The 12,680-nt window shown below is 34.7% G+C and overlaps 1 protein-coding gene across 7 annotated transcripts in view; it reads right to left on the bottom strand.

Annotated features, from left to right (window-relative positions):
• The window catches only part of Herc4 (HECT and RLD domain containing E3 ubiquitin protein ligase 4), a 120,406-nt gene that overhangs the window by 60,744 nt on the left and 46,982 nt on the right, over positions 1–12,680 (bottom strand). For all 7 annotated transcript variants that reach the window (XR_013435738.1, XR_002484048.3, XM_005325979.4 and 4 more), the window contains one exon: positions 10,799–10,929. Coding sequence is in view for 5 of the 7 variants with exons in the window: in XM_005325979.4 (XP_005326036.1) it covers positions 10,799–10,929 (131 nt within the window). In the remaining 2 variants the exon portion in view is untranslated. The remainder of the gene's footprint in view (positions 1–10,798; positions 10,930–12,680) is intronic.

The raw sequence follows: 12,680 nt of genomic DNA, 5'->3' as shown, positions 1-12,680 counted from the left end.
GAGCACTTGACAAACTTAAACACACTTTTACAATAAAATAAACAAAACAACAAAAACCTGACAAACTGGGAAGGAGGAAAAACTACCCAAAATAAGGAAAGTCAAAAGAAAACCCAATGGTGGACTCTCAAAGGTAGGGGCTAGAGGAAAGTTGCATTCCTCATTGCTCTGTGGTTCAGGATTCAAGCAGAAGGAGTACTGTTTCTCAGCAAGGAGGGTGAATGCAGGATTTCACTAAAACTCAATATGGGACACAGTGTCTTAAGAGACTCAGAAATTTGGGTACTTTAAACAAAGAAAAAAAACCACATTAGCCAGCAGCAGTGGTAGCAGTAGCTATGCTGCTTCAGCACAGAGAGAACAGTAACAGTACAGAGAAACCTGATATCAGAAAGGCAGTCTGCCCTTAGTCGATTCAGAGGCTGCACCATGTACTGGTGGTTAAAAAGTGCCCAGTGTTTCCCAAATGGCCATGGAGAGCTGAGGCAAGAGCCATCCTGCAGCAGCCATACTGCAGCTGCTGCTGTGGAAACCGGAAGATCTTAGCAAACATGCCTATACTGTCCTGGCAAGCACCTATTGTGTGGCCTGGGGTGTACCTCACAGAACAGAAACAAAACAGGTACAGATAATGTGTTGCCCAGGAAGATTCAAGTTGGAAAAGCAAAGGAAGCCCAATTTGCTTCGCTCTGAGTCTGGCAGATAACACAACCAGCTGAAACAGGGTCAGGAATTTGAACAGGTAGGTGTGAATACACTCAGGGACTAAGCCTGGGAAAGGATTGAAAGACTGGCCCTCATACTCTAGGAGTAGAATCCTTGGGAGGCTCCAGAGATCCAGACTCCCAGCAGATATCAGCAATCACCAAGCCCTAGGGATATGTTGATCACATCTCTCCAGAGCAGACACCACCCAACAAAACACCTGAGACCTGATTAGACCTAAGCCCCACCACAGAATTCCCCTCATAGAATTCTGCAGCAGAGCAAGGCATCGTGGAGCACTGCAATCCCAGTGGCTCGGAGGTTGAGGCAGGAGGATTGCAAGTTCAAAGTCAGTCTCAGCAATGATGAAGTGCTAAGCAACTCAGTTGAAACCCTGTCTCAAAATAAAACACAAAATAGGGCTAGGGTTGTGGCTCATTGGTTAAGTGCCTCTGAGTTCAATCCCCGGTTCAAAAAAAAAAAAAAAAAAAATCTGCAGCAGACTCACCCTGGGAGTGCATCCATCTGGTCTCTGTAGATAAAACACCACCTGACAATACTTCCCATCCCTTTTATCCTATCCCTTTCATCCTACCTCATACTGGGAGAAGAGGAGCTGAGAATTATTTGAAACAGCTATGGTCTTATGCCACTCCAAGTAGAAACTTGGTGAGCACCACAAAAAGAGAAAGGGGTTAATAATGTTCAATCCTTGTTCTCACTCTAAGTACACAGCTGAAGAAGAAATGGAAAGAAAGTCAGGCACAGTGACCATCTATTCTTGTCCACTATTTTGACCACCTCAGTGGAAATGATTCCTTAATTTTTCATTAAGAATATATTTTCTTTTTCTTTTTGTGTGTGTGTTGCTGTGCTGATTGGTTAATAGATATATATTACATGTTTTTTGTTTTTTCCTTGTTTTTAACATTTTAAAACTAATTATATTTCTTTGCTTTGTCTTTTGAGGATTAGGATTTTTGATTAGTATATTTTGATTTTGTTTTCTATTGTTTTTATTTGTCTCTTTCTCTTGTTTACCTCTCTCTTCTTATGGTAATAGCCAAATTCTATTATTCTTTCGCTCACCCTTCACTTTGTTACTTGTATTTTTTCTACTTCCTTATAACCATCAATGCTGTTTTCTGCATTTTTGTTATCACTTTCTGCAATTATAAACTCTTTTCTACCATTCTGTCTCATTTTCTTTTCTGTTAATTAACTGTATTCTTACCACTTTTAGCACTAATTGATTTATATAACTCCTGCCCCCACTATTAATACTGTTCCTATGGATGACTATAGTTGATACCTGCTATTTGCTTTCATGCTAGATAGTTAATGGTTACTTACTGTTTTTGCTGTTTTTACTGTGTTTGCTGTTGGCAACTGCTGCCCCTACCATTTGTTTTTTGTGGCAATTAACATTGTAGATATTATGGTAGGAACCAAGTATTTAGTTTAATGTCATATATTGTTTGCATTAGTTATTGCTAATGATTGTTTACCCCTACTCTATGAAGTACTGAAACCTACAGGGATATCACAAGTTCACAAGGTAGGAACTCTACTGCTGAACTCAATGAAGTCAGCGCACCTTGCTTCGCACACAAATTAATGATACTCGTTCTTCAGCTATACTTAAAAAAAAAAAAAAAAAAAAAAAAACAGAAGAGACAAAAACCCGAACTGACAACCAGGCCCCAAGTACAAATGTCTAGGGGTGGGCCACCAGGTCTGACCTACAGATAGCCAATGCTACAGCTATAGCAAAAACAGAAATAAACAAAGACTCTGGATATCACACCTACAAATGGGTCTCAATGTAGATTACTCTAGGACACTACAGCAAGTAAAAACTGTACCAAGCCAGGTGCGGTGGCACACACCTGTAATCCCAGCAGCTGAGGAGGCTGAGACAGGAGGATCATGAGTTTAAAGACAATCTCACAGCAAGGTGCTAAGCAACTCAGTGAGACCAAGTTGAGAAAATATCAGATAAGGTATTCAAAGAATCATTATAAAAATGATCAATAAATTCCAAGGGAACAGAGAAAAATCACCGAGATAAAGTCAGTACAGGGATTGTGGCTGTGGCTCAGTGGCAGAGTGCTTGGCTAGTATGTGTGAGGCACTGGGTTCAAACCTTAGCACCACATACAAACATACATAAAATAAAGGCATGCTGTCCATCTACATCTACAAAAATTTAAAAAAAAAGAAAGAAAGTACAGAATATGAATGAGAAATTCAATAAGGAGATAGAAATATTGAAAAAGAACCAAACAGAAATCTTGGAAATGAATGAAAGACACAATAATTCAAAAAAAATGTTCAGTTGAAAGTCTCTCCAATGGAGTAGTCCATACTGAAGACAGAATCTCAGAGCTGGAAGACACAGTGGCCAGCAATAAACATTCAGACAGTATTCGAAAGAGGGAGAGAGGGAGAGAGAGAAACTGTGATCAGACTATATAAGAACTCTGGGACAACATTAATAGATGAAATTTAAGAATCACTGGAATTTAGAAAAGTTGTGAGATTTGGGCTAATGAAATGGACAAACTCTTCAGGGAAATATTAACAGAAAATTTTCCAAAACTTCAGAAATAGATGGACCATACAGATACAAGAGGCATTCAGAACCCCAAAGAGACAAGATCTAAAAAGAACCACAACAGATCATAATAAAATCCCTAACATACAAAACAAGGACAAAATTTTAAGATCCTCAAGAGAAAACTATTAGGTCACATTTAGAGGCAAGTCAATCAGAATCAATTCAGATTTCTCAGCATGAACTGGACAAGCCAGAAGGGCTTGGAACAATATATTCCAAATCCTGAGAGAAAATAACTATCAACTAAGACTGCTACATACAACATAACTATCCTTCAAAAATAAAAGATGAAGTAAAAACCTTCCAAGATGAAAAGAAACTAGAAGAATTTATGGCTATGAATCAGCATTGCAGTAAGAAATACTGAACACAAATGAAATAAAAACCAAACATCAGAGCTCACAAAAGAACAAATTTCATTGGAAGAGTAGCTAAGCAAGTGAAAAATAGGACAAAATTAAACATGATAAATAAACCAAAATGGCAGGAATTAATAAACATCTCTCTAATATAACAGTGAATGCAAATGGTCTTAACTCTCCAAGTAAAAGACACAGGTTGGCAGAATAGATTAAAAAACTAGACCCAACTATTTGTTTGCAAGATATGCAACTTAGAAGCAAAGACAGTCACAAACTGAAAGTAAAAGGATGAAAATTGATATATCATGAAAATGGAACCCCCAAACAAGTCAAAATAGCTACTCTCATATTGGATAAAGCAGATTTCACACCAAAATTCATCAGAAGAGACAAACAAGTTCACTTCATATTGGTAAAGGGAACAATACAACTAGATAAAACAATAACAAATGTTTATGCCCCAAACATGGGTATAACTAATTACATAAAAGAGACAATACTCAAATTGAAGTCTCAGATATATCTGATACCAGTACAATAATACTGGGTGAATTCAAAACACTTCTCTCACCCTTAGATAGGTCATCCAGACATAAATCCAGTAAAGACTCTCTGTACCTGAAAAATATTATAAATCAAATGGACCCAACAGACATCTACCAAATATTCCATCCAACAAAAGCTTAATACATTTTGTTCTCAAAAGCTCATGAAACCTTCTCCAAAACAGACCATATGTTTAGGCCACAAAGCAACTCTTAGCAAATACAAAACACTGGTACAATTCCTTAAATCTTATCAGATCACAATGGAATGAAATTATAAATAAATGACAAAACCCTAAAGAAACCATATGAACATATGGAGACTGAACAAATACTCTTTTGAATGATGATAAAAGGGTAATAGAAGAAATCGAGGGAAATTGGAAAATTACTAGACTCAAATGAGAACAGTGAACCTCTTGGACACTATGAAGGCAGGTCGAACAGCAAAGTTTATATCTATAAGTACCTACATAAGAAAATCAGAAAGATCCCAAGTAAACAACTTAATGATATATCTTAAAGCCCTTGAGAAAGAAGAGAAAACCAATTCTAAAACCATTAGAAGGAAAATTTTAAGATCAGAGCAAAATCAATGAACATGAGAATGAAATAACAACAAAGGACAGATGAATCAGAGTTGATTCTTTGAAAATATAAACAAATTAATAAATCATTAGCCAAAATCACCAAAAGAAAAAGAGAAAAATCAAGTTAATAAAACTAGAATTTAAAAAAATAAAACTAGAATTTAAAAAGGAGAAATCACCACAGACATCTCAGAAATCTAGCAGATCATTAGGAACTATTTTGAAAACTTATATTCCAACACATTGGCAAAATTAGAAGAAATGGATATATTCCTAGAAAAACAAGATGTGCCAAAAACTGAATCAAGAAGACTGCAGGACCAGATGGATTCTCACCTAGTCTAACAAATTTTTAAAGAATTAATGCCAATACTCCTCAAATTAGTCCACAAAATATAAAGAGATAGAAAGAGATGAACACTTCCAAATTTATACTATGAAGCCCTATGACATTCATACCCAAACCAGATAAGGACACATCAAGGAAAGAAAACTACAGACCAATATCCCTGATTAATTTAGATAAGTAAAATATTAGCAAATTGTATTTACAACATACCAAGAAGATTGTACACCATGACCAAGTTGGGTTTTATTTCAGAGATGCAAGGATGATTTAATATAAAAATCAGGGGCTGGGGCTATAGTTCAGTGGTAGAGCACCTGCCTCACACATGTGAGGCACTGGGTTTGATCCTCAGCTCCACATAAAAATAAAGATTTAAAATACACACACACAAACACACACACACACACACACACCAATAAATATAATTCATCACATAAGTAATATTAAGGACAAGATGACTTAGTCATCTCAACAATGTAGAAAGGCCTTTGACAAAATTCAGCTCTTATTCATAATAAAAACACTGAAGAACTAGGGACAGAAAGAACTTCTAGGACAGAAGGAAAAACCCAAAGCCAACCTCACAGTAAATGGGGCGGGGGACTGAAAGCATTTCCTTTATAGAAATTCTAGCCAGGACAACTAGGGAAGAGAAGGATATAAAAGGGATAAAACTAGAAAAGGAAGAGGTCAAATTATCACTGCTTGCAGATGATGTGATCCTATACCTGAATAATAAAAACAACCAAACACTCTACCAAAGACTACTACAGCTAATAAACAAATTTGGCAAAAGAGTATTTTACAAAATCAACTTACAAAAATCAATAGCTTTCCTATATACCAACAATGAAACTGCTAAGAAAGAAATTAGGAAAACAATCTCATTCACAATAGCCTAAAAAAATAAAATAAAATGCCTAGGAGTAAATCTAACCAAGGAGGTGAAAGACATCTATAAACCACAGAACACTGGAGTAGGCCCAGGTCCATCCCTCCACCAGGCATCGGCTGGAGCCCAGCCTCCAGAAAAGGTTCACACCAGCAGACTAAGGAGGGAGCCCAGGCCCAGGCCAGATCCGCCCATAACATCTTGCGCAGGACCCAGGTCCAGGTGTTCTATCAATAAATCGTTGCTAAATCCCACACCTCTCCCTGCCAAAAAAACCTACAGAACACTGAAGAAAACCTCAAAAGACTGAAGACCTCCCATGTTCATGAATGGGCAGAATTAATACTGTTAAAATTGCCATTCTACCAAAAGCAATATACGGATTCAATGCAATCCCCATCAAAATACCAACAACATGCTTCATAAAATTAGAAAAAAAGGTCTAAAATTCATTAGAAAAAATAAGAGACACATAAGAGCAAAAGCAATTCTAAGCCAAAAAAGTAATACTGGAGGTATCACAACACATGACTTTAAAATATACTACAGAGCTACAGAAACAAAAACTACACAGTACTGGCACAGAAACAAACATACAGACGAATGGTACAGAATAAAGGTAAAGAGACAAATATACAGCTATAGTAATCTGATCCCTGACAAAGGTGCCAAAAACACTATAGAGAAAAGACAGCCTTTGTTTAAACAAATGGTGCTGGGGCAACTGATCATCCATATATAGAAGAATAAAACTAGACCCTATTTCTTGCCTTGCACAAGAATCAACGACAAATGGATCAAAGACCGTGCATGGAATTAAACCAGGAACTATCCAACTCCTAGAAGAAAATGTAGGGTCAACATTCCAATTTTTAGACACAGTCATTGAATTTCTCAATAAGACCCCTCCCTAAAACTAAGGAAATAATGTCAAGAGTTAACAAATGGGATGGCATCAAATTAAAAAGCTTCTGCACAGGCTAAAGAAAACAATTAGGAATGTCAAGAGAAAATCTTCAGAATGAGAGGAAATCCTTGCGAGCTATTGTTCTGACACAGAGGACAAATATCTAGAATGCATAAAGAGTTCAAAAACTTTACATCAAAAAAAATCAAATGCCCAATTAATAAACGGGCAAATGAATTTAACAGGCAATTCTCAAAAGAAGATATACCTGAAAAAATGTTCAACAAAATTAGCAACTAGAGAAATGCAAATCAACACTATCTCAGGCCAATTAGAATGGAAATCATCAAGAATACAGAATACAAATAACAATAAATGTTAAAGAAGATGTGGAGAATAAGAAACACTTTTACACTGTTGGTAAGACTCAATTAGTACAATCACTATGGAAATCAGTATAAAGAATCCTCAAAAAACTAGGCATGGAACCACAATATAACTCAGCTATAGCACTCCTCAGTATTTATTTTAAAGAATTAAAATCATCTTACTACATGATACATGCACACCCATGTTTGTAGCAGCACAATTTACAATAGCCAAACTATGGAACCAGCCTAGGTATCCATCAATAGGTATCCATAAATAGATAAAAGAAAATGTCGTACATATACAATAGAATTTTATTCAGCCATAAAGAAAAATGAAATCATGGCATTTGCACGAAAATGGATGGAACTAAAAACCATCATGTCAAGTAAAATAAGTCAAACTCAGAAGATTGTGTATTTTCTTTCATATGTGGAAGCTTGAGAGGAAAAAGTAAAAGAAAGGTGGAAGTGGATCTCCTAAAAATCAAAGAGAGATTAGTAAAAGAAAGGAACCATGGAATTGGCAAGATGAAGAGTAAGTGCTGGGGAGTGATGCTGGCCAAATTATATTATAATATTGTGTGCATAATCATATATGTAATGACAAATCCCATAAATATGTAGAACTATAATGCACCAATAAAAATTGTGGGGGTCAGGGGGGCCTAACAGTGAACATCATATTCAATGATCAAAGATTGTGATCTTCTCTAAGATCACAAACAAGGTAAAGATGCTCACTTTTACTACTTCTATTCAACACAGTCCTGATGTTCAAGCCAGAACAATTTGACAGTAAATAAAAGGAAAACTGGAAAGGGAGAAGTAAAATTATATGTGAGGTAGATGAAATCACTGTATATGTAGAACACACTAAAGCGTGCATACACACACACACAAACCATTTGTTATAATAAAGAAAGTTCTGCAAAGCAGCAGAATGAAAGCTTAAAAAAATAAGCATACCATGTTCCTGGACAGAAGACCATATTAAGATATGTTTATGACACACAAAGCAATGTTCAGAGTCTGTATAAATACTATTAAAATTCCAGGTTTTTTTTGCAGAATTAGAAAAGCCCACCCTAAAATTCCTATGGCATCAAAAGACTGCAATTAGTTAAGATGATTTTGAAAAAAATATAAAAAAAACTAGTGAATTCACACTTCCTGATTTCAAAATTTATTACAAAGGTCTAGTAATGAAAACAGAGTGTGCTGGCATATAAACCAATGGAGCAGAATAGACATCCCAGAAATAAATTCTAGCTTAATATGCTCAAATGATTTTTAACAAGTATGCCACAAACATTCACTGGGGGAAAGAACATTCTTTTTTATATAAATGGTCAGGGAAAATTAGACATCTACACACTAAAGAATGAAGGTGAACCCTTATTTTATACCACACAAAAAATTAAATTCTAATGAGTCATCCATCTAAATCTAAAAGGTAAACTTATAAAACTTAGAAGAAAACAGTGCAAAACTGGATTTGGTGATCATTTCTTGGATATGACACAAAAGATCCAAGCAACAAAAGAACAAAGTAGATGAACAGGACTTCATGAAAACTAAAAAATTTTGTGCACCAAAAGACACTATTAGGTTGTGGCTCAGAGGTACAGTGCTTGCCTAGCACATGTGAGGCAAGGAGTTTGATCCTCAGCACCACATATAAATAAATAAATAAATAAATTAAATAAAATAAAGCAAGATTTAAAAAAAAAAAAAAAGACATTATTAGGTGTAGGGGTGCATGCCCGTACCTATCTACTCAAGAAGTTGAGGACAGAAACCTGGAGTCAGCCCAGACAATACAGCAACACCCTCATAAAATATATACTGTAAAGATAATAGTATATGAGATATGAAAAACAGTGCTCAATATGTGTAATAAGAATTGTAAAAACAAATGCCAAATGTTTTCTCTGATATAAAGAGGCTGACTCATATCGCGGTAGGGAGGGGGAGAATGGGAGGATTAGATGAATTCTAGATAGGGAAGAGGGGTGGGAAGGAAATGGAGGGGACAGGGGATTAGCAAGGATGGTAGAATATGATGGGCATCATTATCCAAAGTACACGTATGAAGACTCAACTGGGTGTCAACATACTTTATATACAAACAGAAATATAAAAATTTGTGGTATATATATATGTAATAAAAATTGTAATGCAAAAAAACTCCACAAAATACATGTATAAAGACATGAATTGGAATGAACATACTTTATATACCAGATATGAAAAACTGTGCTCTATATGTGTAATAAGAATTGTAGGGGCTGGGGTATAGCTCAGTTGGTAGAGTGCTTGCTTTGCATGCACAAGGCCCTGAGTTCAATCCCCAGTGCGCTCGCGCGCACGCACACAAAGAATTGTAATGCATTCCGCTGTCGTGTATTAAAAAATAAATACATAAATAAAAACCCAAACTGAGAAGGAAAAAAAAAAGAATTGTAATGCATTCCACTGTCATAATCTATTAAATAAATAGACAGATAGATGAATAAAAACAAAGTTTATCTTCTCTCTCTCTCTCACACTCACTCACACACACACACACACACACACACACACACACACACACACACACACACACACACACGAGATAATAAGGAAACAATTTAGCCAAAGGGATGGGAGGAGACAATATCAACATAATACAAGGGCAACCCAAAAAAAAAAAAAAAAAAAACAGAATAGCTCTAAATCATGAGAGAGGATTAACATCTAGAACACAGAAAGAACTTTTAAACAAAATCCAAACCTAGGTTCAAAAATGGGAATAGAATTTGGACAAACATTTCCCCAGAGGTGTACATATAGTCAGTAAGCACATGAAAAGATACTCAGCATCACTAAACATCAGAGAAATGCAAAGAAAAACCACACTGACATACCATCTCACATCTACCAGGGTGGCTACTAAAAAAAAAAAAAAAAAAACAATTGGGGGAGTGGGAGGAAGGAAAGGGGAGAAATGGGAAAGACTGTAGAATGAATCAGACATAACTTTCCTATATTCAAATATGAATACGTGACCAGAGTAACACCATACCATGTATAATCACAAAAGTGGGAAGTTATTCTCCACGTATGTATGATATGTCAAAATATATTCTACTGTCATGTATAACCAAAAAGAACAAATAACTAACAAGTGTTATTAAGAATATAAAGAAAATGGAAACCTGTGCACTATTGGTGGAAATATAAGATGATACAGCCACTATGAAAAAAAGGAGAGCACTCCCTTAAAAAAAAAAAAAAAAAAAATTATAACCACTACATAAAAGATGGTTTTCCTATACTGATGATTCCTTAGCAGCAAATTAAGCATTTAGCAGGAAATGTTTCATTTCAGATTATTAGATACCTAAAACAATTTACTAAACAAACCCTAAATAATAACAGCATCAAGACCAAAATGCTGTTTTCTAGAACACCTTACCTTCCACAAGCAATCTGAGTGACGATGCTTCCCATAAGTTCAAAAACTTTCCTTGGGTTTATTTCATGACTGGTAGAGTTATGACCCAACTGACCATATCCTCCAGCTCCAAAAGTAAACACTCCACCTTCCTAAAAAAAGACAAAACCATTTATTAGAAGGCCTAAATCAATAAAATAACTGATTTTCAGAAAAATAAGCTGATATTAAATATGGACTCAATTTTGTCTCTTATAATTGTCTTCAAAATTTAACAGTTAATAGATGATTCATTGAAGAAAAAAAATGTCTTCAAAATAAGAGAATTCCAGTCCAAAAGGTATATAATTTTCACATATTTTACATTGAAAGACTTAATGTTTTGGGGATTTTTTGTTGTTGCTGATTTTTTTGCTAAATGATTACTTATTTGCATTGCCTTTAACCTCATTATATTCTTGAATTTGAAGTACACATTTATAAAATTTCACAAATACCTAAAGATAGTACCATAATAAAATTTTGCAAGCTAATTATGCTTTGAAAATAAATCTCTGCATAAAGTACATGCAACCAGAGTGCACAACTAGTGATTTTAAGCAGATAGTGCAATGTAAATGTTCTTTATAAACAATTTTTTTTCTTGTTAAAATTTATAGAAAGCACCAAATGTACAAAAGTAGAAAGAAAATACAATTATTATACAGCCACCGCTCAGTTACACTAACTGGCAAAAGTAACTAGCAAAAGAATGGACATCTTATTATATTTATGCCTCCTCTTTACCTTTTTGAGAAGTATTTTATGTGAAAATTTTAAAAAGCACTGGAATGCTTTGAAGTAAATTGTGGTCATCAAGTCAATACCCACATCAAGGTGTATATATATTTGATGGCTCAAGTCTCTAACAAAAAATACAGAATCTTAATACTATTACAACACTCACAAAATTAATACTAACTTCTTAAGTCATCTAAAACCCAGGCCATGCTTTGTTTTGAATTTTTGCTTTTTGCAGTAATGGGGCTCATTCCTGGAGCCTCATGAATACTAGGCAACTACTCCACAACTGAGTTGTAGCTCAGTCCTTTTTAATATTTATTTTCAGACAAGTTCTCACAAAGTTGCCCAGGATGGCTTCAAACTTATTATCCTTCTGCCTCAGTCTCCTACCTAGCTGGGATTACAGGTGTGCTATTGTAGAATTGTTTTAATAGCAAAACTATGACCTTTGATGTAAAATTTCATTTTCTCTGGGGTAGATTCTTAAAAGTGGGATTGCTAAGTCAAAAGGTATATTTATATGTGATTTACATAATTAATTTGCAAATGAACTTTAAAAAATCTGAATGTTTTGGTGGTATCTCCATACTCACTAATACTACATGTCTTTCCATTTATTGTATTTTAAAAATCAGCCTTTAAACCTTAATGCAGTTAGCCTAATGTAGGTATTTACATAAGGAAGCTGCTTCATAAAGCAATGCTAATCTATGCATAAGAAATTCTTCAACAAAAGTAGAAGATATATAGATATGAGGCATATATTCTAACTTAAAGGAAAATAAATATTTACTTTTGGAATTTTAAAATCTAGTTTTCTTTAAAATAATGTATGCCAAAAATTCTAGTAAACAAATATCACCAATTATTGTCTTCTGAAAGATAAATGCAGAAGATTGGTAGAAAACATTTTTTTAAACTTTCAATGGATACAGTTACTATCCTGAGATAGTAAATGGTTATTCGATAGATTCAATCTGAAAAGTATTATTAGTCTATTACAAATTACCACACAAAATTAGATACCATATGAAACATATTTTGACACAAAATATTTTTGTTATTTCTATATAGAATTATTTCTTTCAAATATCAAAGACAGAATGACTAAAATTTATAA

This window comes from Ictidomys tridecemlineatus, chromosome 1 (assembly GCF_052094955.1).
Source record: "Ictidomys tridecemlineatus isolate mIctTri1 chromosome 1, mIctTri1.hap1, whole genome shotgun sequence".
Lineage (NCBI taxonomy): Eukaryota > Metazoa > Chordata > Mammalia > Rodentia > Sciuridae > Ictidomys > Ictidomys tridecemlineatus.
Note: the sequence above shows the minus strand (reverse complement) of the source record. Positions and strands in the feature narration are given on the sequence as shown.